The following is a 27,518-nucleotide window of genomic DNA, read 5'->3' on the forward strand; positions in this document are numbered from 1 at the left end:
GTCTGCAGGACACAGAGGAAAGTCACTGACAAACTGCCAATACAAGAAGACAGTTTAAAGTTTCCTACTTTGCTGAAGTGTCTGCTAGACACTATGGCCTATGGGATGAAGATGGAAGATTACAGAACTTCCAGTGACTTGCCAGGCAGTGAGTTGTCTCTGTCATTTCTAGAGTTTATATACTATCCTTCTGTGGTATTTGAGGGAGTTGAAGACAGATAGTTATGGTTATAGTTTTCCTTAGTTAGAATCAAAGATAAGTTACATATAGGACTTTAGACTCACAAAGATAAAATAGATGATGGAATATTTTCTTCAAATCTTGCTAAATGTTAATGGACTAAATAGTGTTAACTGTGATTCTATTTGATAACTGTTATGTGATATATTTTGCTATGTTAAGGTTAAAACCCTTCTTTTTATTTTAGACAGAAAAGAGGAGATGATGGGAGATGTCATTCTGTATATGTTTCTCATACTGGTTAGCGAATAAAGCACTGTTGGCCAATAGGATAGCTAGATAGGCGGGACGAGGAAACAGGAGGAAAGAGGAGGTAGGAAGGAGAGTCAAGATGGAGAGTCTGGAGAAAGCAGAATGCCTGACGGCTCCCCAGTAAGAGAAGACCACATGGAAATACTAGATTAACAGAAATGGGTTAATAATTAAGACAGAGCTAGCCGATAAAAAACTAGTAACGGGCCAACAAAATTATATCAAATACAGAGCCTCAGTTTGTTAATTGGGGCCGGTGAGGTGGTGGGACCAGACCAATGGCGGGAGGAAAAACCCTACTCCTTACATTTAAATCAATAGTTGTCTATGGTTTTGATGTATCTAGTAGATACATAAGTTATTAGCAAGACTTGAAGGTTGTTGGGAATGGACACCACCCTTCATAATCAGATTATAGAGTATGGAGACAGCAGAACTCTGATTACTGCTAGAAATTGGAGAGGGATCTGAGTCCTTCTCTAGCCCTGGTGATAACAGGCACTCTGGATATCCCAGAAGGTTGCAAGATTTACTTGCTATGTAGATGCTTGCTGGCAAAGGAAAAGAGCATTTCATTGTCCTGTCTCAAGAACCAATCCAAATGGCCTGTAGCTCACAAACAAATTAAACATCAGTTGTACAGGTCGTAAGAAAATAAGTAATTAATAAATCCACTAGATTTGATTTTCTCATTTATATACCTAGATGCCTACAAGCACACCCAACACAAATGCTGTTCACTAAATATTTTCTGAACAAATGAGCTGACGGTCCAGTTTCGAAAAAAACAAAAACAAAAAACAACTTGATTATTATTGTCAAATCTACACACAGACAGAAATCTAGTGCCAACACTTAATCATTCCCCCCCATCCACCAAAGTACATTTTTTTGATGAAATTTACAGAATAGACTAATTTATGATTGTCACTTCCCCTGTGACATGGTCCTTGTGATGGTGAATCTTCATTGTCCACTTGACTAGACACAGAATCAACATGGAAACACACATGTGGGTGTGTCTATATAGGATTTTTCAGTGAGGCTCAGCTGACGAGGGAAGGCCTAGTCTGAATGTTGGTGGCACCACCCTGTGGACTTCATCCCCAGAAAGAATAACTTAAATAAAGCAAGTGGAGTGCCAGCATCCATCTCTGCTTCCCGACTGTGGACACAACCGAAGTATGGCTTACCCTCCCTCCACCATGACAGACAGAAACCTCGAACTTTATGCGTTAAATAAACCCATTCTTCCTTACACTGCCTAACTCAAATATTTTTTCTCACAGCAATGAGAAAAGTCATGAACATAATATCAGGCCACCACCTAAAGTAAAGGATTCCATCGCAAGACCTCTGGTGATTTCCTTCCTCCAGCGTTGTCTGTTCTATGTGCTTTTACCACTCTGGAGGACACTGGTCTGCTTTGCCTCTACACACCTCCCAATGGTACTATCAGTAATGCTTTGTACTGTTGCAATCCAATCAATGTAATCCCTATGTACACTGCTATACATTACTCTAACAATCGTCATAGGACAGCTGCAGACAATGGCAGCCACCAACTCCTAATTAAACTCCTTCCTGATGCTAAAACGATTCTGGATGATGTCCATGACCAAGTGGGTGGAAAACAGCTGCTGCACACACTGCTGTGATGTCTCAGCCCTGTTTATACCAAGAAAGATGCTTGCCACCAATGTTAAATAATAGCTGGTATCCCAAAAAGCCCAATATAGTACAGATACACATTTTACCTGCTGCCGTTTTTCAAACTCCAGCTTGATCCTGGACTTGATGCAATTACACGTGTCCCGGTAGGTTTGCTGCAGGGCAAGTTCCATGAGGTGCTTGTGGTAGGCTCCTGCCAAGTTCCCACAGATGAAAATGATCACATTGGCCAGGATCTAAGGAGACAAAAGAGGATATTCAATATGGTGAGGGTCTCTTCCTTGTAGACCTATTGAAGTACTCCTATTTCTCAACTGACATTTTTATTATGGTTTGCCTAAAAAAAAAAAAATGATAAATCAATCTCTACTTGAGATTCTACTCCTCTGGGATAGAGTTTCTTTCTTGACTTTGGATTTGACTCTTCGCTTTTTTCTGTAATGTGAAGAGAACTGCACCTACCCCAGGGCTTGCGGCCATTTGTGTTTAACCCCACTCTCTTGTCTGCTATCAGGAGAAGCTTACATGCTTCGTACCTATCACATTTGTTTCAAGACGAGGGATATGTGGGGGAGAACTTCCCCAGTCACTTGCAATCTACTGTCCTATGACATAGAGATTTCAAGTTTGCTACACGATACCACTGTGATATGCAGACTGACACACGCTACGTCCATCCTGAAATGCATCCACTAAACCTTGATAAGTGGTTTTCTGTTTATTGATGAAGAAATGAGTCTTCAAACGAAAAAGCTGTGATTCTTTTGATGAATAAAGGTATGTTCATAACTTAGATGGGAAACACAAAAATATAAAAGACATCTGAAAACAGCCCTGACTTCCCTGCCCAGGAAAAAGATGCTGCCCATAGGGCTATGTTCATCTACTTCAAATTCTGATTTTAAAATTTTGTCCAAAATTTATTTTGTCAAGATGTCTGTCTTGCTCATAAAGGCCAAATTTCATGTTTATTGTAGCTGCATGCTCTGTTTATGTAACAAAAATGTAAAAGGTATCTAAGATCATGGGAATTATGTGTGGGCAGGTTTCCAAATTCTTGGTTGGTATTCAGTTCTGTGACTCTATGTCTATATATGTCTATATTGTTCAATACTACTGTGTTAATATTCCGTGTACTTGCATTATGTTACGATGTCAACCTTATGTACAAAAGCATGACTTCCTCTCTGATCATGGTTTTAGGCTAAGTTATTAATGATACAAGAAGTCAAAAGCCATGCATATTTTAAGTGCTTGATTTATGTTACAAAATTTGCTCTCAAGACATAGTTCTTTTATATTCCCATCAGCAGGGGGTGACAATGGCCTTTACAGTGTGCTCTTATTGTTTGACCATTAACACACACACACACACACACACACACACACACACACACACACCCTTGAGCAACTTTAGTGCTTAGTTGAATTTGAAGTTCTACCCAGGATATGGATAGATACACCACATGACTTTTTAACTCTAACATGACAATTCTCATGGCTTCAGTGACATCAAAAAGGCATTGTTTCCAAGGGCCTTGTGTTCCCCCAGAGAAGTTAACATCATGTGCCACTTGACAAAGTAGGTGGGATCTCTTTTCCCACATCTTCAAAGTTCTCTCAGATTCAAGCTCCACAGAACAATTGGGTGTCTTCACTTCACTGGCACTGACCAACACATTTTTCATCTCATTGCAGTTGCCAGGAGCAAAACACAGACACCATGCAGCTTGCCTCTCCCTTGCCCCACCCCCTAAAGACAGTGGCCATCAGTGTGTGCTATGTTCCCAGCCATGGCGTAGCCCTCTCCACCAACCTGTGGAAGACCTTCACCTGGAGGCAGGCAGGGGACATACGTAACTGTGTTTCTAAAGTTTCTTTTCTTTGCCATACACCTAATGCCTTACCTCTTGATAGGTTGTGGGGACAGAAGGAAGACATGTTGATTCTAAGTACCCTACAGTCCTGGAGCATGCAGGAGAATTGAGGGGCAAACCAGGGTAGAGTGAAGATAAGAAGAATGGGACAATAAACTTGTTTCTGAGTTGCTGTGGCTCTTCATAGAATCCCCCAAGAGCCCTATAGACTGGGAGGGGTCTTTGATGCTGACACATGTAACTCATGCGACCACAGTTATTGGACTGGGTAGCTTCTCAATCTCAGTCTCACAGTTCACCTTTGAGATATTCCTTCACAGATCCATGTCTTACCTCTACTCCATTAGTACAGATAGTTAAAATATTAACTAGGTGGACATTTGTGTGTTGTATGTATGACGAATGCATGTGATTAATGTGACATACATGTGCAGTGTGTGTGCCAGTATCTCCATATGACCCACACATGTGACCTATATACACAAGCATTTCATATGCTTTTCCCATGTAAAACAGAAATGCTGTGTGGATGACATATGTACTCATAAGCCATAAGTGTGTATACCAGGTGAGAGGCCACTATGAGTAATGCAACCGATTTCTGTTATTTCCACACACTTCCTGGCCTGGAAGGCCCTCATTCTTGCCATTCCTCTATAGGAATGTACAGCCTTCATGAGTGTCAATCCTAGAACAGCAGGAAGTCTTGAGGATATTCTTTTGTTGTTTGTTTTTCAAGACAGGGTCTCCCTATGAAGTAGGGTTGTCCTGGATGCCACTTTGTAGAGACTGGGCTAGTCTCATAAAGATCTGCCTGCCCTGCCTCCCCCACCCCCATGCACTGGGATGAAAGGAGTGATTTATTATGTTCAGCTAGAAGATACTCAATGCTCTACTTGAGGGGATCCACTTGCAGCTGGACAGGACTGGTTTGGGATCCATATACAGTCGCACACCATGCATAAACCCCATTATATTAAGCCTCTGTGAAATGACCATCTGGTTTGCCAAATATTACTCAGATGTCATCATCACTGAAGCATCTTTGAAAAATGGAGCTCCAAGAAACTCAGGAAACAAGAAGAGCCATGGCAAGCCCTGCTGATCACTTAGAACACTCTCTGTCCTTACTAAGCACAGCTGAAATGATAACAAAGCAATGTACTTATTATCTGTGAGAGCAGACTCCCTTCCTTTCCAGAAAGTGCCTTCAAAACAAATGGCAAGATTTGGGGAGTCATTTGGTTTTGTCAACTGTGTCCTTTGCCTTACAGAAGCTTCTCAGTTTGAGGAGGCCCCATTTATTAAAATGTCAGTGTCTGTGTTACAGGAGTTATGTTCAGGAAGCGGTCTCCTGTACCAATTTGTTCAAGGGTACCTCCCACTTTTTCTTCTAAGAGGTTCAGTGTGGCTGGATTTATGTTGAGGTCTTTGATCCATTTCGACTTGAGTTTTGTGCATGGCAACAGACATGGGTCTATCTGCAGTCTTCTATACACCATCATCCAGTTGTGCCAGCACCATTTGTTGAAGATGCTTTCCTCCTTTCATTGTATACTTTTAGCTGTTTTGTCAAAAATCAAGTATCCATAGGTGTGTGGGTTAATATCAGGATTTCCCATTTGATTCCATTGGTCTACCTGTCTTTTTGTGCCAATACCGAGCTGTTTTCAGAACTATAGCTCTATAGTAGAGCTTGAAGTCGAGGATGGTGATGCCTTCCTTTACTGTACAGGGTTGTTTTGGCTATCCTGGGTCTTCTGTTTTTCCATAAAAAGTTGATTATTATTCTTTCATTGTCAGTGAAGAATTGTGCTGGGATTTTGATGGGGATTGCATTAAATCTGTAGATTGCTTTTGGCAAGATTGCCATTTTTTTTTTTTTTTTACTATGTTTATCCTACCTATCCAAGAGCATGGGAGATCTTTCCATTTTCTGGTATCTTCTTTAATTTCTTTATTTAAGGACACAAAGTTCTTGCTGTATACATTTTGGTGTTACCCCGAGATACTTTATGTTGTTTGTGGCTATTGTAAAGGTTGATGTTTCTCTGATTTCTTTCTCAGCCCCTTTATCGTCTATATCTAGTAGGACTACTGATTTTTTCTTTTTTGGAGTTCATCTCATATCCAAATGGCAGCCCATGGACTGGGAAAAGATCTTCACCAACCCCACATCTGGGCTGATCTCCAAAATATACAAAGAACTCAAGAAACTAGTCACCAAAACATCAAATAACTCTATTAAAAGTGGGGTACAGAACTGAATAGATAATTTTCAATAAAGGAATCCAAAATGGCTGAAAGACACTTAAGAAAGTAATCAACATACTTAGCCATCAGGGAAATGCAAATCAAAACAACTCTGAGATACAATTTACTCCTTCCAGAATGGCTAAAATTGGAAACACCAATGACAACTTATGCTGGAGAGGATGTGGAGAAAGGGGAAAACTCTTCCACTGCTGGTGGGAGTGCAAACTTGTACAGCCATTTTGGAGATCAGTATGGCGGTTCCTCAGGAAAATGAGAATCAGTCTACCACAGGACTCGGCAATTCTGCTCTTAGGCATATACCCAAATGATCCACATCCATGCAATAAGGACATCTGTTCAACTATGTTCATAACAGCATTATTTATAATGGCAAGAACCTGGAAGCAACCTAGATGCCCCTTAACTGGAGAATGGATAAAGAAGATGTGGCACATTTACACAATGGAATACTACTCTGCAGAAAAAAAAAAAAACAATGGAATCTCGAAATTGGCAGGCAAATGGATGGAACTTGGAGAAACCATCCTGAGGGAGATAACCCAGCCACAAAAAGAGGAACATGGTATGTACTCACTCATATATGGATTTTAGAGCAAAAGATCACCAGCCTATAATACACACTATCAGAGGAACTAGGATACAAGGAGGAACTTAAGAGACTCATACAAGGTCCCTCACAGAAGGGGAAAGGAACAAGATCTTCTGAGCATTTTGGGAGTGGGGGGTTCAGTGAGTGGAGAGGGAGTTAAGAGAAAGAGAAGAGGAGGAGATGAGAGCATGTGGGACTAGGAAGATTGAGTCATGGGAGAAATAGACAAGAGAGAGAGAGAAAAACAGAGAGATGCCATAATAGAGGGAGCCATTATAGGTTTGAAGAGAAAACTGAATCTAGAGAAATGTCCAGAGAACTACAAGGATGACCCCAACTAACAATATGCGCAACAGTGGAAAGGCTACCTTAAATGCCCTTCCCCGATAATGAGATTGATGACTAACTTGTCTGCCATCATAGAGCCCTCTCTAGTAGCTGATGGAAACAGAAGCAGACACCCACAGCTAAACAATGAGCTGAACTCCTGGAATCCAGTTGCAAAGAGGGAGGAGTGATAAGAAAATGGGGTCAAGACCAGGCTACAGAAACCCACAGAGACAGCTGACCTGAACAAGGGGGAGCTGATGAACTCCCAGACTCCCATGGAGGGAGACTCCCTTGGCCTAGAGGCAGGAGGGAGGGCCTATTCCCTACTCCAAAGGACTTGACAGATTTAGATGACCTCTCCTGGAAGGCATCACCCTCTCTGTGGAGTAGGGTGGGGGTCGGGGGCATGGGAAGGAGGGAGAGGGAATTGGGATCGATATGTAAAATAAATAAAAAAATAAATAATAAAATGTTTCGGGAGTCAAACCCCTCCATAATTTGAACCCAAGGTAAGCAACAGAACTGAGCAAAGTCATCTTCTGTCTCCTGACCTTCCCAGCAGGTGGCGTGCGTGCAGCCTATCAGCCCAGCACCCCAGTGCAGAGCCTCATCCACAGCCATGGCACAGGCTCCTTTCTGGTTTCTCCTCAGGTTACAGTCTCCCCTTATTTCCTGTGTCAGAAGGGAGAGTGTCCTTTCCAGTGGGAGGTACATCTGCCCCAGTCCCCAGGACAACTGTTGACAAGTGGCATTGCTGCCAGGCTTCACTCTGGGTTCAAACCCAAGGTATCATGAGAATGCTTCTCCTCTGCAGATCTAGCCATGCTGGGGGAAACTGTGACCACAGGACTGTGGGGCACAGGCCTGTTCTTTTCTTCATCACCCCAGCTGTCTTCCACCCTGTGCCTGGGGGCAGACTGATTTAGGAATGCCCACTCCAGAGCAGACCCCTCACTGCAGACTGATGTTGGGGTGTGCCCTGAGGACTTTGGGGCCATTCACATTGCCTATGCAGCTGACCAGTCAAGTAATTCCTGTCCACTGTGAAATCATGGCACAGGAGAGATAGCTGAGTTAGTAAAGTGCTTGGGGTGAAAACTGGGTACAGTGGCATGCTTCTGTAATGGCAGCAATGGGCAGAAGAGACAAGAAGGTACCTGGAGTTCACCTGCCAGCCAGACCAGTCTCATAAGCAACTTTCAGGTTCTCAGTGGAGGACAAAAAGTAAGGTGGAGAGTAATTGGGGGAGATACTTGGCCTTGATGACCTCTGGTCTCCACAGGGGCACACACACACGTGCACGCATGTGCACACACACACACAAACTACACACACACATAACAAACACAAAACATGTATACATACAAATGCATGCACAATTCACACACACATATACAATGCATACACACAATATACACACATGTGCACAGATATACACACATGCATATGTGCATACATATACACATATGCACACATGCATTTACATGTACACATGAACATAAACAGGTACACATATACATGCATGCACACATTGCATGCACACACACTCACACACAAAGTTAAGAACTTTCCCTAGTATTCATTAATGGAAGCCTGTCTGTCCATGTAAGCGGGGCTTGTGAGGCAACAGTGTGTGTCTGTCTAGCCACGGGTTTGAAGCACTTCCCTTAAGGTCTTAATTCCTTAAAGATGTATTTTAGTGTGTGTGTGTGTGTGCATAGCAGTGTACCGAGGAGGTCACAGGTGCTGGATCCCCCATACAACCTGCTGTGCGTTGCTCAGTGTGGTTGTGCTATCAGCTCTTAACTTGTGATCCCTCTCTCCAGACCCATTATTCATTCTCACTGCCTTCAACACTTCCCCAGTACCCAGAATTAGAAGGAGTGCATCTCCTGAGTTTAATATGCACACACAAATGTTCAAGAAGTAAAAGACTAAGAGTTAATGCCAAATGAAACACCACAGGAGAATTTTTCTTTCCGATAGAAAACTTATGAAATATCTGTTCTGATGCCTGGTTTCATCTTGGTAGACTGTATTCTGTGGTTAACGGAACTGGCTGTGGAATTTCAATAACGCCATGCATTTACAAATCTGACTAACAATCCCGAGACATTTTTCTTTCAAATTGATGCAGTCTCATGACTTCATATCAAACCCAAGGTGTGGAAGAAATGATTAGGCTAAGAGTTTGCTTTTCAAAAATAACATCAAAGCTTTTTATTTTCTAGAAGGCTGCCAAACAGAACATATAACAAAAGTCTTATTTTCACAATGTCTCTCTCTCTTTTTTTTTGATAGCATCATGCTGTCTCTTTCATCTTGTTTTACTCAGCTACCATCACCTCTGTCAGAAAAGAGGACAGGGACTCAGCCTCCTCTGAAATGGTTTGGGAGAAAACAAATTGTTACAGAGAATAACACCGAGTTTACCCAAGTCTTCAGATTGTGTAAGGTTCTGCTCTGGAATCTGTGCAAACTGCACTTTGCCAGGACAGCCCCATAGAAGCCTGCTGTGCCCACAGCCCTTGCAATCCCCGTGATCTGTCAAACCTTCTCACGGATTCTCAGAGATGCGTAAATATACCGTGGGCTTGTAGAAGACCAGAATTACCAGTATTCACCAGGAAGCAATGATTTTTGCTTCTTTCCAGGTGGCCACCATCTTCATTCCAAACACTTTCTACACTCCAAGCTTTCAAGAGCCTAGAAGGAAACCCATGCTTTATTGCTCCTCTTACAGTCAAGGAAATAAAATTAAGTAGTTCTGGGGCCTTAGAAGTTCTCCAAGATTGGTGCTGTCAGGCCAACTCATGTCCCCACCCTTTACTTCGGGAGAAATACCTTTGCCAGGGCATGGAGGACTTCTGAGTAATTCAGAGGACATGCATATTTCTGCATAAGAAGCCAACACTTTCTTTTCTTTACAAGACATTTGTATCCTATGCTATAAAAGGTTTCCATCATGTAAAGTTGATTTAAGTGGGTACATTTTGGAGACCACATATCCTTGGAGCTACATGCCTGTGCATGTTCAGAGATGAACATAAGAAGAATCTCAAGCCACTTTCAATCAGACCATGTGGCCCAAAGAGGGGACCCATCTCAGAAAATGTCACCTGGGAAGAAAACATGTAAGGGTTCTGTTTAGTTAGTTTACTGACTTCAGCCACCACAGAAATTTACTAAACGGTTGAGGCAACACTCTGGGATGCTATTCATTAAAAAGAGGCTAATATTCCATTTCTTTACCATATATTTGGGGCATAAAATTAAAGGGGACAAAATAGATATAGGGACTCATATGCTGAGGGTAAGGCAAAGTGCCTGCCATGGCATGGGACCATCACACAATGATAATTTTTCATCACCAGGAAAACAACACAGTATAAGACAGGAAAGAATATTATATTTGAAATACATTCATCAATATGCAAATATTCTAAGTATAAGCCCCAGAAAAACCAGGGGGGGGGCGGGGAGATGAACAAAGAGCTGTCAGTGAATACCCAGCCAGCTCTGTGCATCTGCAAAGCATCGTATTTGGTTTATGACAATGTTCATGGGGCAGAGAATGATCAGCCAGAATTCTTCACACAGATCTCAATCAGGGCTACGGGTGATCTCAAGCCCACTTCCTTAGCATTTCTATGAGATAAATTAGCTGCATTCAATGGTCTCAGTATTCTGTTCTACCTGTCCTTTAGGCAAGATGAGAAACACTGTGCTTTAGGTACTTGACTGGGTGCTGGAAACTTACTCAAATTAAAAATCCTTCCAAGTGAAGGAGGAAGAAAGCAGAAAGATCAACAGCCTTCACAGCGGCTACTGTGAGGACCTTGGGTTCAAAGACTGACAACGAGGAGTCAAATGCAATCTGATTTCCTAAGGAAATTACCATCACACAGTACATGATACTATGATGATTATTTCCATTACACTCTGTTATCCCTTTGAGTCCATTTGGGTAATTTCTAGCTACATTTAGGCTATAGGATGGTAGCACAGGGCTAGTGCTCAATGCCAGTGTAGTGAGTAGGCAGTAGGAGAGAGGTGGCCTCCAGAGTCGTTTGCTCCTCTCTGCAGCGACCTGATCTTGATAGTCAGGTCTTCCTACAGATAATGTCATTCTGAACACAGCTTCTCTCCCAAATGGGGACCCAATGCACTTCACAACTCAGTGGCTGCAAACCTGAACCAGTTGAAAGCAAGCCACAGTGACTGACAGATCAGAATATGCAGAAAGATATAAAAATCATTGTGTCCAGTATGCAGAGCTCCATGGAACAAAAGTATACAAAGCCCCCTCATGCCTTCTGGCTCAGAGGAGGGACTGCTTCTCTGGTGATGTCCAGTGTGTTCTAGATCCGACTTCAAACTGGATAGGACCATATTAGCAACAGGCTGAACTATGGGAAGGGAAGAGGTAACAGATGAACACTACCAAGAACTTACAGTGATTAAAAACCAAAGAGAAATACAGAAACAATGCTTTTAATATGTGTTTTAACTTTCATTGTGTCTATTCTTTGACAATTTCATACATGTATAGCATGCATTCTGTTCAATTCTGTGTGAGAATAACCTTTTAAAGCCATATCACTTCATGGGCATTTTTGCAGGCTTTTGTGGTAAGCTAAAAGAGAAGAAACAGCCCATATTTTCCACAACTTGTATCCAAAAATGGGGCTAGTTGTTTCCTTTTAACAGATGACCTATTTTGCAAAGCAGCACTATCCGACATTTCTTCCTCCGCATTCCCCTTCCTAGTCTCCAGCCCAGCTCCAGGCCCCAGTCTCAGAGCATCCTAGAGCAACACAACTCTGTGAGAGCTGGTCTTTGTTGAGGTGGGATTCTGTCTCCTCACGAAGCCTTCCAGCACACACACATTCACAATGTGTGGATGATCACATTGCCTGAACTTTACATCCCTGTTGACAGTCAACAGAGGTCACCATGTCCTTAGACTTTGAAAGTCTAGTGTACCCAATGATGTTCCAGCTCCTGTTTGAGAGACCAAGGCGCCAGGTGGTCTTCAGAACACAAAGAAGACTCTTGATGCTGGCTTCTGCATCTTTCTAAATTTTCTCTCCTATGGGAAAGGCATATTGATGCCTGAGCAGGGTGCATTTTAACTGATACATCTCAATGGTTTTCAAATATATGTGAGCTTGCAAGTATCTTGTTCTTACCATCCTGATGTAACTAGTGTTTAAGAAGCTTTCCTAAGGAACAATGTACAATCTGTCTTGTTATGGTAATTTTGGCGGAATTAGTTGTTTTCAAGAAAATCTATACACATTTTCCCCATTAATTTAAACTCTAATTAATCTGAATCAACCAAGGTTGGTTTCATTTAAACACCACCCACTTTATTTGCTACCACTTAACAGGCAATGCTGTGTGTCCCACTGTGACTAAGGAAATCCTTAAAGCTTTACCTTTTACACTTAGTAGATAGACCTAACTATACGGGTACTGAAGGCTACAGAACAATGGAGGGTTGTGCCTATGCACAAACACATGAACAACAATGAATGTGTAGCATGGTCAGTCTTCAAGGTAAAAACAATGGTATTCTCATGCACACTCCAGGAATGTGATATGATTATGCTACTGCAGAGCTATCACTGACTCCCAAGGACGGGGGTACTCTGGTTCCTTAGGCTGACTTTGAATTGGAATGTCCTTTTCACTCTGATCAGAACACAGCACACAGCCACACAGCAATGGAGAACAAAGAAGCAAGCAGCAGATGTTTTGATCTGAAACCATCTTTGGGTACTTTTGAAAGGGGATGCCTTATGAGTGGTTCCCTCCATAGGATGAGAGGCTAGAGTATCCTAACACATTCTGTCTCTCCAGCGGGCTCTTTCTGAGTCACCTCAAGCACCTGCCTCCCATCTCAATCTACCTATCCCTATACGTGTGTGAAGGCAAGGTCTAAAACCTCCCTCTGACCTCTTAGCAATTTCCATCAGAGAATATGCATCCGTTTTATCTAGAGTACCCTCCTGTGCTACTACATGGTGTGGCTGCAGCTACATCTTCAAGTCAACAGTGGCCACAACCCAAAGCAGGGTATGTCCCCAAACAACATACCTTGCAAACACAGTATGTATGTATGTATGTATGTATGTATGTATGTATGTATGTATGTATGTATCATCTCTCTGTCTATCAATTATCTATCTATATCCTAACTATCATCTCTCTGTCAATTATCTATTCCCTATCTATCTATCTATCTATCTATCTATCTATCTATCTAACTGTCTATCTGTCTATCTATCCATCCATCTATCTATCTATCAAGACTCTAAGGCCGACATCATGGCATAAGCAGGCTGAGCTGAGGCTTCTTTGTAGCTTGCAAATGGCTGTCTTCTTATTGTACCTGTGTGTGTTTTATTATCTATGCACACTGATAACACCAGAATACATGACTTGGCATAATTAATATTCCAAATGCAGTTATAATATCCTAGAAATACAGACTGGAATGTCCAAGCCAAGGTGCCAGTGAGTTTGGTGATTTTAGAGCCCAGTATGGAACTCTGACTGCCACATCCTTCCTAGGGTCATGCTATGCCTGCCCAAGGTGGAAGATAGTTGGCAAGGGGGCAAAAGAAGGCTGAATTTGTTGTTTTAAAGGGCACGAAGGTGCCCACTATGATGGATCCACCATGGCCTCATCACTTCATAGACATCCCACTGACCACTGTTTAAAAGGCAATTAAATTCCACTCAAGTTTTTGAAGGGGACAATCATACAGTGACACCTTGCATGGCTTTGTATCCACAAGTGTCCTGCAAGTATCAGTGTTCTTACCTCCTCCTCATCAAACTGCCAGCATTAGAGCTAACTCTAATATATCATTTTACCTTAAATGTCAGTCAAAGACCTTGTGTCCAGAAGGAGTCACATTTGGAGTGACTACTTCAATATATGAGCTCTGGGTTGACTCAGTCCATATCAACATGACAAAGTATTTCATTTTCATAAACACACTCTCTCTCTCATCTTTATGTTGTGTGTAGACACATGTGTGTATGTGGAGATCATAGGACAACTTTTGGGAGTTGTTTCTCTTCTTTTGTCTGAAAATCCAAGAATCCATCTCAGAGCTTCAATCTTGCAGAACAAACACATTTGCCCACTGGGCTATCTCCCTGGACCATAAAATAAATTTCAAAAGAAAACAATTTACGTATACATCACCAGCAAACATACTCAAAGAATAAAACTTGGATGTTTTAGAATGTGGGACTGACATCCCTGTCTGAGAGATGTTACTGATTGATGAAGACAACTTAATGTGGCCTGAGATGAGACAATCACTAAAACTTCCTTATTCTACACTGGAGTGTTTTGTCTGGTTTAATCTTGCACAGGTCCTGTGCATGCATCCCAGTCACTATGAATTCCCGTATGCCAGAGCCCCTCAGCTCTAAATGGAATATCCCCATCACACCTCCCCACAAGGCGCAGAAGAGGAAGCTGAAAGCTTATAAGATCCTGAGGTGGTGGAAGGCTTCCACAGAGCAGTGTTTTCATGAGAGACAAGATTCTAATCTTAGTCACTTGTGTCTCCCAGATGATTGTCCCATAATCTGCCACTGGAGAATCTCATCAAAGATCTTGTATGTGTAGGATGAGTGTAGCTGGAGGAAGGTTCATGACAAGCAGAGCATATTTCCTCAAACACTATAAAGTTTTACTAAGGGAAATAAAGGCAACAATACCGATTTTCTTGATTCACAATGCCTGCAGTGTGTCATTAATTTCTGATAGTGCTCCAAGGTCCAAAGAACCTTCCAGTGGTTTTTATTATGTTACCAGGAAGGTCAAAACGACTTATGTTCTCAAAACTTAGTAGCTGCGACCAGCAGTCACCATGTTATCTTGAAATCAAATATAAGGCTTTATGTCATTTTGAGGTAACCATGGTGACTCACTACTGGATGTCAGAAGCCACCATGCATGCTGAGTACTATAGAACTTTACAGATCTGGGTTCCAATTCAAAAGTATAACCTAAATTCCCTGTCCCATCTTGATTTCTGCATGGAAATGTTGTTGGGGTTATTTTAAGAGGGGACGGTTGTCAGCGACAACTAAAACTCAGATTTACAAATGAGGTCGACAGGAGAATGCACTGCAATTTAATGCAGGAACCAGGAGTTCCTTCAAGGCAGCCTTTAAGGGAGCTGGAAATTTGGTAGCTGCCAAGCATTGCCATCTTTAACTTGAAATTTTATAATATCTTCTCGAGTACTGGGCTCACAGCCTAGAAACCACATCATTTAGCAGACAGAGTTCCAATAAAGTGCACATGTCAATTAATTTAATTAAGCAAAATGTGCAATGAAATGATGTGGACCTGCTATGTACGTTGTCCTGAGAAAATGCTGAGAAGGAGCATTGCAGTGGTGGCAGGAAGGACCTCTCTTGTGTTTACTGACACATGATTCAATAATCTGTTCTCTCAATGGCTCCACAAAGCCTCAGCCCAGAAAAAGGCAGGTGCAAAGGAGATAACCTCCATTAACTCAATTTGCAAAGGTGCTACCAAAGATAAGGAAAGTCAACATGAAATCTGTAAGTGCCCAGACCTCAACAGCAAATGGCCTGTTATCACAGAATCCAGACAGCAAAAGGAAGAAAACGTAGCTGTGATCTGGAGACCTGTTCTGTAGACTATGCCTGGGACAACAGTATCACAGCCAACCTGAGTTCTGGCAGAGAGACATCAAAATATCAAGAGAAAGATGATTATGCAGGTTTGGCACTAAGACCTTTGGGAGGTCTGTGATGGAACCAAGAAGCCACTGTCTTGTGTTGGGGTGGGGGGGAAGACTGAGCAGATGAGGTAAGACAGGGATATGAGAGATTTGGGTCATACTCGACATTTACAAACATGGACACGTGCTATTTCTACATAAACATCTTTTACAAATTTACAAAAATCTATTTTCTCTTCTAGGTGCTTCTCTTGATAATACGCCACCCCTGTTGACTGTACTAGACTCATAGCTCATCTTACCTCTGTTTAACTATTGCTTTGCTAACTACGGAACACGTGAAATAAGGTGAAGATGTATCAACGCTGCTGAATCTGGTGAAAGAAAGTTCATCCTACCAGGCTCACCTTCTCTGTGCTTACTGGGTCAGCTGCTTGAGTCTCCATTTTGGTTATTATGTAAGGCACCACCTGTTATCTAGGCAGGACTGGCTTTAATTCCTGGCTCTGTGAAAAGAGACCAAGTCACTGGATCTCCCAGTGGGACTGCTTTTGTGTGTGAGCCCCTTTGATTACACTTGACGTTACTCAGGACACAGGCTGGTCATATGAAGCCTCAGATCTGTGGTTAGAGGGCAAGAGGCACAAAGGTGAAGGATCTGGAGGCTGGATTCAGTCATGTGATCGACGGTTTGCCAGTCATGCGTATAAACACTTTGCTTACTCCAGATCATCAGATCATTCTCCTGGCACACTGACGTGCCAGGAGAAACCCTGAGTACCTGAAACTGGTGGGCAGTTTTCATAACGCAGGTGGCTGTAGTCATGAAAACATAAGCATGGCTGGCATCTGAAGAACAGGAGGCATGTGGAAGCCTGCATCCCCCAGCTGACAGAGTCTGCCCTGATGCTGGGTGGGCAGCCCTGAAATGGAACGGCATCATACCAGGTGAGGTCAGCAAACCCTTCCCCTCAGGGAAGCTTAGACTGGACTCTGATGGCAGAACCCCACCCGATTTCTTCGGTTGAGCAGTAGTCTCTCCTCCACCCTGCTTTACTGCCCGGCCTCTCACTTCCCATGGCAACTTCTCCAGTGATTGCCCAGAGGGGCTGGAAATACCTTCATTTTTCTTGTTCTTTTTCCCATCACTCATTCTCTGTTGTAATTTAAGAGAAGTAGCTCATGAGAGAATTCAATCATAGTTTTTTTTTTTTTTTTAATTAGGGAAAGGGATCATAAAAAGGGGTGGGTGAGACCAGCTTCTGGGAACAGGAGCAGTGGGAGAGAGGAAAAGGAGGGGGAGAGAGAGGGAAAGAGAGACAGACAGACACAGACAGAGACAGAGAGAGAGAAGGAGACAGAGAGAGGGAGGGAGAGGGGAAGGGGGAGGGGGAGAGGGAAAGGGAGAAGGATGTGAGGTAGGCAGGGTACTTTAAAAAGGGAACATAGTGAATGTGCTCAGGTGATGCTCTTAGTGGCTGCAGCTGAAGGTGCATCCTGTCAGAACCCCAAGGACAGGCCAGTACAGATGCCTGAATACTAACATTCCCTTCTTCTCTTCTATCGCCTAGAGCTGTAGGAGTACAGTGATCAATAAGTGCAGGGACCAGAAGCCCAGTGTTTTCCCTCAGTTGAATCAACTGTGATGGCTATCCTACTTTAGGTGCTCTGTGACTTGGCTTGACTCTAAACTTGCACAGCTGCCCACACTTCCTCTCTCCTCTCACTCTTCTCACTCCCGTTCAGGTTTACTCAAGAGTACCCACTTAATTACAACATGTGTCTGAGTCAGCGTTGCTTCGAAGAGACACCACAACCACAGCAGCTCTTAGAAGGAAAACATTTTATTGAGTGGGCTCTCTTATAGTTTCCAAAGGTCATCATGGCAGGGAGCATGGTGGAGTGCTGGCAGACCTGGTGCTGGAGTAATAAATAAGAGTCCTACTTCTTGCAGGCAGTAGGAAGTTGACTGAGGCATTGGGTGGTATACTGAGCATAGGAAAGCTCAAAGCCTGCCCCCACAGTGACACACTTCCTCCAACAAGATCATACCTACTCCAACAAAGCCACACCCCTAATAGTGCCACTCCCTGTGAGATTATGGGAGCCAAATACATTCAAACTATCACAATTTGCTTCTTGGAAAGCCCATCAGAGATACCCATTGCATCAGTGTAACATAAAGACTCACAAGCTATGCATTTGACTGCCCTTTTTTTTTTTTATTCACATGAGTACTGGTCTTTCTGGGGAAGTAACGTGATTTACATTTATATCACCTGGCGCTCTCAACTTCCAATCAGATGAGTTATAACAGGAAACAGATTCATTTCATAACTCCCAGTTTCTCTTTTTCTTGCTAGTATCCAACCTGAAGCTTTCAATATGGTTGATTTTACCCACACTTCTCCATTATAAAGATAATAAGACCAAAGGTCTCAGCTTTGGGACTGTCAACAATAAAAATAAGTAACTTAGAGATCCCAATCTGACTTTAATCTGGGACAAACTGGTATAATTCCTAATGTTCTGAGGGCTTTGTAGGCCATCCATAAAATAGAAATCCATCCAAGGCCACCAAAACTCTGGAACCTGAATTTATGAAAAAGAAAAAAAATTGCCAAAGTAGACATAGACCACAAACAAAACGAACAAAAAAAAAAAAAATAAACAAAAAAACAACTATAAAACCAAGAAGGGAACTAGCATGTGTCTGAAAATCAAGACCAACATTGCTAGATGAATTAGTTCATAGGTAATGACTTTTTAAGAGACATAACAAAAAGTAGACACTCCATTCAGCAACTAATGAAGATTCTCTCTCTCTCTCTCTCTCTCTCTCTCTCTCTGGTACTCTGAGGAAAAAGAAGCTCAATATCATCTTTGCACTAGGAAGGGGCAGAGCCAGGCAACGCGGGGCTTCCCGTGGTCAGGTGGCCTCGAGAAGTCACTTCTCTGACAGGAACATTGAAATTCTGTAATTGTTACAAGGAATGGTTTCCACACTTCAAGGATCCCTATAGCAATTGCCACAGTGAAGGATGCTGATGAGAAAAAGATGTGCCTGGCATCAAAATCATCCTGGGAGTAGAACAGACCAGAACCACTTTAAATTATGCATCTGAAATGTACTCTGATCAAATTTGATAGGCAAATTCCACAGCTAACAAGTAAAACACATTTTTATGTCCATGTGCAAGCATCAGCAAACGACATAGACCTAGACCATCACCTTGCTTCTCAAATTCTCACTGGCAAGAGGGTTCCAGGCCACTACACAGAGCTCAGTCTGCACCCCTCTTCCCCCCCCCCCACACCTCCCTGCGATGTCACTTCTCTCTTCCCATAGCATCGTTGTTACCAGCAACAGAGTCTACACTCAGCCTAACACAGACACCTCCATCTTCTCATTTCTCCTTTTCCCTTTAAAGATAAACTTCTTAGATGTATTGACAAGTGTTCTGTGTTGCCTGTGTCCCTCACGTGCTTGACGAGGCAACCTCAAACCATCATGAAACATACTTTTGAGGGACACTGATTACTTTGAAGTTGCCCGCCCAACGGTCCCTCTCTGCTTCCCTCACTTGGCTTCTGACTGTTCTCAGCACTTGGTTTTCTCTTCCTTACAGATGATCCCAATTCCTTCCACTCCTTTAGTCATCTATTCTCCTAGATTCATCACTGATATCTGCAAGGCAACAATGACAAAAGGATGTACCAGAGCCTTGGCTGCCCCTGACGTCTCTAAGATTGTAATGGATCCCTTCATATCCGGTACCCTGCACTGAACACTTTCCATGAGTCATCTTTCTGTGTCTACCACATTCTTCCTTGCTCTGTCACATAGCTCTACCCTAGACACCATGCTTCTGGTAAAATCCTCCAGCTTTACCATGAATCAATGCTCAGGCCCTTTGCCCATGTGTTTTGTGCTCTTTAACCAAACCCTGCCATGGCTGCTCCCTGCCCATGACCGTTCCTTAGGCTCCCATTGTATGTGTAAGGTGACTTCTCAAGTGTTCCTGAGACTGTATACCAACAGCAGGCCCACATAGTCATTGGCTATCTTTATGTTCATCTGCCTGCCTTCTAGTTTGCCTTACACTCCACAGTGGTCACATCTGCTACATCCCCATCTTTGGATACTGGGTGTCTCATATAACATCTGTCATGACTAGAAAGGATTCAAATCCCTTAATCGAATAAATGAAATCCCCACATCCACATGACCCTCTCCATCACAGGTGCAGTCATCCTACATCATTTACTGGATAATAGAAACCTGTTCATTCAACAAATGCTGCTGAAAACCTATGGTATGTCAGGAACTGCCCAAAGTGCACATTATAACCTAATGTGAACAAAAACATATAATATCCCAACCCTCCTGGACTAATATGAAAATGTGACTTTTGTTCCTAAGTCCATCCCTCCATTCTTCTGCCTCTCACATTTACTGAGGACACCCCATAGATAGTTTACATTGTTTTGGGGGTGTCAGTGTGATGCCTTTGTGTACAATACTGTCTCTTCATACAACCCGTACAAGTGACACCTGGAAAGCCCATCATGAGTTGGGACGTGAAGTTTGCACGATATGGTGAGCCAGATGAGGATACAGATACATCACCATATTTTGACATCTAAAAGGAATTGAAACAAGGCCTTCTGGACCTGACAGCTTGGACTCGGATCTGCTGGGCACATACCTAAGCATCCACAGAAAGGATGTGTGTCTAGAAATGTGGTGATGAGTGAGCTCTGAATGAAATTGGGAAAAGCCCATCTCTTGGGAGGAGGGCATTTCATTGGCAGTTTTAATGCCTGGCTAATAAGTCCTTCTCCACACATATTCTTTAGGGCCATGGTTCTGAACTTCCCTAATGCTATGACTCTTTAGTACAGCTCCCCATATTGTGGTGGCCTCCACCACAACATGAAAAAATAAAATTATTTCTGTTGCTTCTTCATAACTGTACTTTTGCTACTGTTATGAATCATAATGTAAACATCTGTGTTTTCTGATGTTCTTAGGTGACCCCTGTGAGAGGGTTGATGATTCATAGGTCAAGAACCACTGTCTTGGAGAGTCTAAGCCTTTGTGTTCCATATCTTAGGCTATGCATTCTTCATTCTAACCATGCAGTCCTATTGGTCGAGCCCTGGTTCTTGGTAATGTGTCAAGTTTATACAATATACACATCACATGTGCAGAACATAATATAATAAATATGTGGTATTAAAATTTCATGAGAGTGGCTTGTGAAAAAAAAATGTTAAAGCACCCAGGAGGGTGATAATGCAACAAATTCCAGAAACATGGCCACTTTCTCAGCAGTGGAGTTGAGGGTTAAGTCTGTGGCCTTAAAACACCAGGCCTAGCTTTACCATGGAGCAACTTTCCAGACTGAAATATGACTTTAACACAGGGATCTATAACCCTGCTGTGTTAATGCCACATTTGTGAGTGGTTCCCACATAAGTGGCCTTTTCCCCCTTTCTTCGTTACAGAAAGGGAAGGTAAGAGGTGTTATCACACAACTCTCTGGTCTACTTAAAAGTCTCATTCCTTGTGATAAATACCACATTAATGTTCATTCTTTCTTACCTCTTTAAAGAGAAAGTTAGAAATGTATGTCTAGTAGCGTAGATTATTCCAGAATCCTACTTTGAACCTTCTTTCTGCCTGAGGGCCAAATTGTTTCCAAGTCCTCACAGATTTAAGTATGCCCATCTGAGCAGGTACCTCTTTCTCCTCTGATAGAATAAACCATATCCTACTTTGTATGTGGCTCTTACTGTGGCTATAGCTTTAAAGCTAATGAGAACATCTCCTTTAATATATAGGGAGGTATGGTATGCAAAGCTACATATGTGCAATGCTTCAGGGCATGCTGTCAAGAGGAGATGCAACACAGACGCATCCTCTGGCTCAGGGGTAGTGTTTGGACAGACAATATGAAGCATGCATATCAGGGTCTTTTTGTCACTAGAGTCAGGACACTAGGCTCTGAATCAGGGGCACAACAGAGGTGTCTGGAATGCTGCAAAGATAGTCACATGCCTGGAACCCACTCCAGGAGGCAATTCATTTCTTACATAAATATCTCCATGTGAATATGCTGTGCAGGACCAATGCAGTAACTTAATGTCAGGTTAAGAAGCAGGTGACTCAGCTTTAATGCTTCCAGAACAAAGAAACAGTGCATGTGGAGAGAAGGGCTGAGAATTTAATCGGAGATTGAATAATAATTAATGCTAATGAGGCTATGTGATGGCTTCACTATTCAAACGAGAAACGAGAGGCCTAGGTTATTGTTTTAAACCAAAGGAAAGACAGCCCTCCCCTCACTTAGGGGGCTCCCACACTGACCGGGGAAAGAAGGGAACATCTGTGAAAAGGACTGGGTATCTCCAGGATGGAGTGGGAAAGAAGGCACAGCAGCTTAAGCAAGAGTTAAGCCAAGACCCATTCATTCTCAGGTTCTCAACTGTGCTGGGAAGGGGGCACTTGAATGGACCCATGTCAACAAGTAGATCAGGAGTGAAAAGAGTAAGTACAGTATAACATTGAGGCTTAGATTCCTGGGCAGATTGGTTCACTAATGACTTATAAAGGGATGGTTTGAAATTTACCCTCTTGGAATGATGCACCACACATTTGTGTGCACAAATAAATAACATTTCTAAAGCACAGAATATCCCATGGGTTTCTAAAGAAACAGGAACCATCACATTAAACCTGGATAACAAACCAGCATTCTGAAATTATCACTCCTGTGCTCCTCCATTGGAGCATGTCAGTATTCTGAATATGCCAGTCTGGGATGAGCAACTGTGATAAATTTAAAATTAATAAGAAGGACCATACTCCAGAGCCTGCAAGACCGCATCCCGAGAGAACTCAGCTAACAACCAATGCTGCATTTACAATGGCCAAGTTCAGACTCAAATGTTAAATTGCCTTTCATAAATGATATTAATTTTTCCATAAGCTGATTTTGCACTAATAGCATAGATGAGATACTATTTGCATATTTTTTTAGCTTCCCACTCTTCATTTCTACCACTGCATTCCATTGGTTGGAGACCTAAAGGAGCAAACAGAGTATGGAGTGAGTTTTCCCTCCCACAGAGATACAAGCCAGGCGGTACCCTACTTAGACCTTTAGCAAGGTTTCCGTCATGCTGCATCAAGTCTGGCATCAAAATGTCTGCTAGCATCCCCTTCAAAACAAGGCACTTCCCCATCTAATTAACAGCCTTCTCTAAGGTCGACCACAGTCTTAAGATGACAGCAGTAGGGCTCTGTGCCCACAGATGTGCATTCCAAGTAGTTCACCCCTGTATTTAAATGGTGAAAACTACAGTTCATGGCTTATCTGCTTTAGAGTTAATGACTGCCTACTAGGCTAATAGCTATTTTCATTGAGTCAGATGAGATGCCCACATGTGGTGGTGGAGTGAAGGCCCCTAAGACTTGGAAATAGCTGGTTGAATATGCAGGGATGATTTGTTAGTCAAGGCTTTCCTACCCCTGTCTCCATGGGTGCCTCAACACACCCCAACACATAAACACAAAGAAAAGGCAGGGTAAAACCCCACATGTTTCCCAGGCTCTCCTGTGACTGGATGTGGCAAGGAGCCAGATGAGTGGTTTGTGGGAAGAAGAGCCCTCTTGAAACTTTTAATTTCCTAGGAGAGAACATCAGGTGCAGTTCTTGGGACACCTCTACCTTCCTGTTCCCTATATGCTCCCAATGTTCAACTTGGCCCCAGATGAAGTGATGGGATCTGCAGTACTCTCTCAATGACTGTGTGGAAAGCCAGTAGACTACTGGAGATGCCAACCCTAACCCACTAACACGAGGGACCATGGAGAGGATCCCACTTCCCTTGAATGATTATTTTTAATGTAAAGCAAACAAATTCCCATTTGTTATGGACTCTATCTTCTGATCTTCTGGCTCTTTCTCTCAGCCAAATTTAAGGCTGACTCATATATTTGGGAGCCCAGTTGAGTCAGCAAACAGCCTTGCCTGTGTTGCAGAGGGAGCTCCCATGGAGTTTTCTGAGTACGTTTTGTAAATTAAATGAGCATGAGACCACATATAAAAGCTATGTCTATGGCCTGCCTTAAATAGCCTGACAAACCAATAAGAAAAGGAATTCAGAGAAATAAAAAGAAATCAACCTTCTTCTAGGGGCAGAAATAGTAAGATAGCTTTAAGTGGAAGACCATACAACTGGCACAAGACGAACCGAGAGAGAGCTCTTGAGGGTGACTCTACAGAAGCACACAAGGGTCACTGTTGTGTGGCTCAGTGCCTGAAGTTCTGAAGGCTGAGAAGTAGTGGGCCCAGCTGAAACGAAGAAGACATTTGTGAACTGACCACTTGGACCAGATGGCTGTGGACATACCTCAATGGCAGAGGTCCTGGCCTCAACTTCCAGCACTGTTGAAAACAGACCAAATCAAACCAAAGAGCTAGACAATTTTGAAAATGCACCCTTCCTCAAGGGACATTTATATAATTATGCATCACAAGCCATGACGGTGGATCTGGATGGAGCCCAGTGTGAAAATACCTGTCTGGAACCAACATTCACCTCACTCACTTATCATTATTTTATTTTAATGGTCTGCTATTTTTGAGATTATACATTAATTATACCATGTGCCCCTTCCCTTTTCTCTTTCCAAAGCCTTCAATATATTGGTCCTTGCTTTCTTTCAAATTCATGGTCTCTTTTTCTCATTTTTGTTACATACACATGTAAGTATATGCATACATTTCCTAAATATATAACTGCTTAGTCTGTATAATATTATTTGTATGTGTATTTTCAAGGATGACCATTTGGTACCAGATAACCAATCACCATGCTTTTTTCTGCTTCCAGAATCCATTAAGACAATAAGGACCAAAGGATCATGGAGATAGCTGTGAGACTGTGTTCTCTTGAAATGTCAGAAGCTGCACCCAATCATTTATTGTAGCTACTCAATTGTGACCCAAACATTTATTGTAGCTACTCAATGGCCACCCAAACGTTAATTGTAGATACACAATGGCTACCCAATCATTTATTGTAACTACTCAATGGTGACCCAATTATTTATTGTAACAACTCAATGGCCACTCAATCATTTATTGTAGCTACTCAGTGGTTACCAAATCATTTATTATAGATACTCAATGACCACCCAATCATTTACTGTAGCTACTCAATGGTGACTCAATCAATCATTTATTGTAATTACTCAATGGTGACCCTTTCACTCACTGGAAACTCATGACTGAGACTTTATTATGTCACAAACTTAGGGTTTTAACATAAAATTATCATGGGTGAGGGTAACTACCGAATTTGGTGGCAAGTGCCAAGAGGGGAGAAGACAGGGTGGGAACATACTTGCTAGACTACTGTGAGGCATCCACAAGCTAAGCAGCATCGGAAGTCAGTAGACCCTAGAAAAGGGAAAATAAGGACCTCCTCCAGGGTCTCTGACCTTGGCCTTCTTAAATATGAGGGGGAAACTGCCTTTGTCACCAAATTTGTAGCATGTGTCCCTGATGCCTGTTCCACGCTATCCCTGGGGTCAAGGCAGAGACCTAAAGATGGAAGGGAAGGAGAAAACAGGATCTCAAACAGAGGAAAGATAAACAAGTGGTCTTGAAGAGATAAGGATGGCTAATAGGTGTGTGCTTGTGTGTTTATTTATGCATGTGTATGTGCATGTATGTTTATCTACCATAGTGCTGGTTGCCACATTCATTATGTGAATGCTTTTTCTCTGGGCACAAGGTCTTGTTTCTCAAGCAGGAATGTGACTGAAATTGGGAGTTGGAATGGGTGACTATTAGCAAGTGCAGACATTCTCTTTTGACTTAAGATTTGCAGCTAGACTTTTCCAACAATTCTACAGTTGACTTGCTCACTACACGGGGCTGGGGTTGGGCCTTATCTGAATGTCTTCCATGGTCATCCCTCTGTTCATTTAAAAGCGAATCATTAATTCTGCCATAAAACTAAACTGATCTAAAAAACTTCTGTCTGTCTAAATGAAACCAAAAGGAGCAACAAAGCTCAGACCACCAGGCTCCATCCTTCACCTTGGCAGAAGCAGGGCTGGGCATCTTCCTCAGAATAACTGTGGGCATCAGGACCTATCCTGGAACACTCTCTGGTACCTAGCTTTATCTCTGATTCTAAACCCAACCTGCCCCCCCCCCCCCAGCTCTCGGACATCTGCTAAATTGGTGAGGTCCACCACAACCACAGCTGGACCACTCAGGAACCCACAGGAACTTCTGTCTTGGCAATTTCAAATTGTTGAATGGCCCCTCCCTTCCAGTTCCCACAATTCACCCTGACCCTTCCCTCCCAGCTTCCTCAAATTCACAGGGGCACATCTGCATGATCAGGCGCCCTCCCCTGACAGGCTCTGCAATAGCTAGTCTGCCTCTGGGCATCTTTCTGTGTCATATTTCATTGTCTCATTTCACTGAGCACTCCTGTGATCCTTCTGACCCCCTTCTTGGCATCTCTGGATTTGCTTTAGTCTTCTAGAATTCCAGCTAAGTGATCATGTTGGCAACTATGGTTGACATAATGCCACTAGTAAAATGTCCCCAAATCTGTGCATCAATCCTAGATACCCCTTTAAGAATTCACTCACAGCCAGTCTTTTGGCACAAATCCCTACCCAATGGCTCAAGATATTCTATAGCATGGCCAAAAGGAATTATCCCATATTCTTTCAATAAAATTATAATTTTTCTTCCACTATAATTTGGTTCTCAAATATACAACAGCCATGAGTTAAAGGCTTGGTTCTTGTCCATGCCTCTATGAGAGGCAGGATCTTTTAGGACAAGCGGTGGTGGTAAGGTAGGTTACTATGGTGCAACCTTGAAAGCATTATTGGTGCTTTATTTTTCCTTCCTATCTCCTATGACAAAGCAACTCCCTTTGTCACATGCTTCCATGATGCTGTTCAACCTTAAAACAGACTCTGAAGCAATGGGGTCAGCCATCTACAGACCAAAACAAAACAGTGAGTCAAAAAAGCCTTCACTCCTTATCAGTTGGTTTTTGGAGGTAACCAACTGTCATAATGAAAGGAAGCTGGCGTACTACACCTTCTCTACATATTCAGTGTCACCCTTGCTATCCCATTACTCAGAGTCGGAGCAGGATACAACTCTTGATCTAGCTTTCTCTTACACCACTTGTCTGCCATTGGCAAATTCTGCCAACTTCATTTTCCACGGGTCTCCTGACCATGTGACCTCTCCCAAGCCCATCTTCTCTTCTGCTTTGCAGTCATCTCTGGATCCTCATGATACAACCCATTGCTCCCACCCCATCTAGGGCAGTCACTAAAGCAACTCAGATGAGCGAACAGCTCTGTGCTTCCTATGACAGGGAGGCTGACACTGTGACAGGGACAGCCCCCAGGTCTCCACAGCTCCCTGTTCCTGCCAGGATCCCTTTTGTGCCCGTAGCATGAAGTCCACCAAGGTTTAGGA

At 42.7% G+C, this 27,518-nt stretch overlaps 1 protein-coding gene across 2 annotated transcripts in view; it reads right to left on the reverse strand.

Annotated features, from left to right (window-relative positions):
- Adcy2 (adenylate cyclase 2) overlaps positions 1-27,518 on the reverse strand; it is a 339,930-nt gene that overhangs the window by 152,903 nt on the left and 159,509 nt on the right. For both annotated transcript variants that reach the window (XM_051182639.1, XM_051182638.1), the window contains exon 4: positions 2,251-2,400. In XM_051182639.1, the coding sequence (XP_051038596.1) occupies positions 2,251-2,400 (150 nt within the window). The remainder of the gene's footprint in view (positions 1-2,250; positions 2,401-27,518) is intronic.

Source organism: Phodopus roborovskii, unplaced genomic scaffold (genome assembly GCF_943737965.1).
Source record: "Phodopus roborovskii unplaced genomic scaffold, PHOROB, whole genome shotgun sequence".
NCBI classification, from domain to species: Eukaryota; Metazoa; Chordata; class Mammalia; order Rodentia; family Cricetidae; genus Phodopus; species Phodopus roborovskii.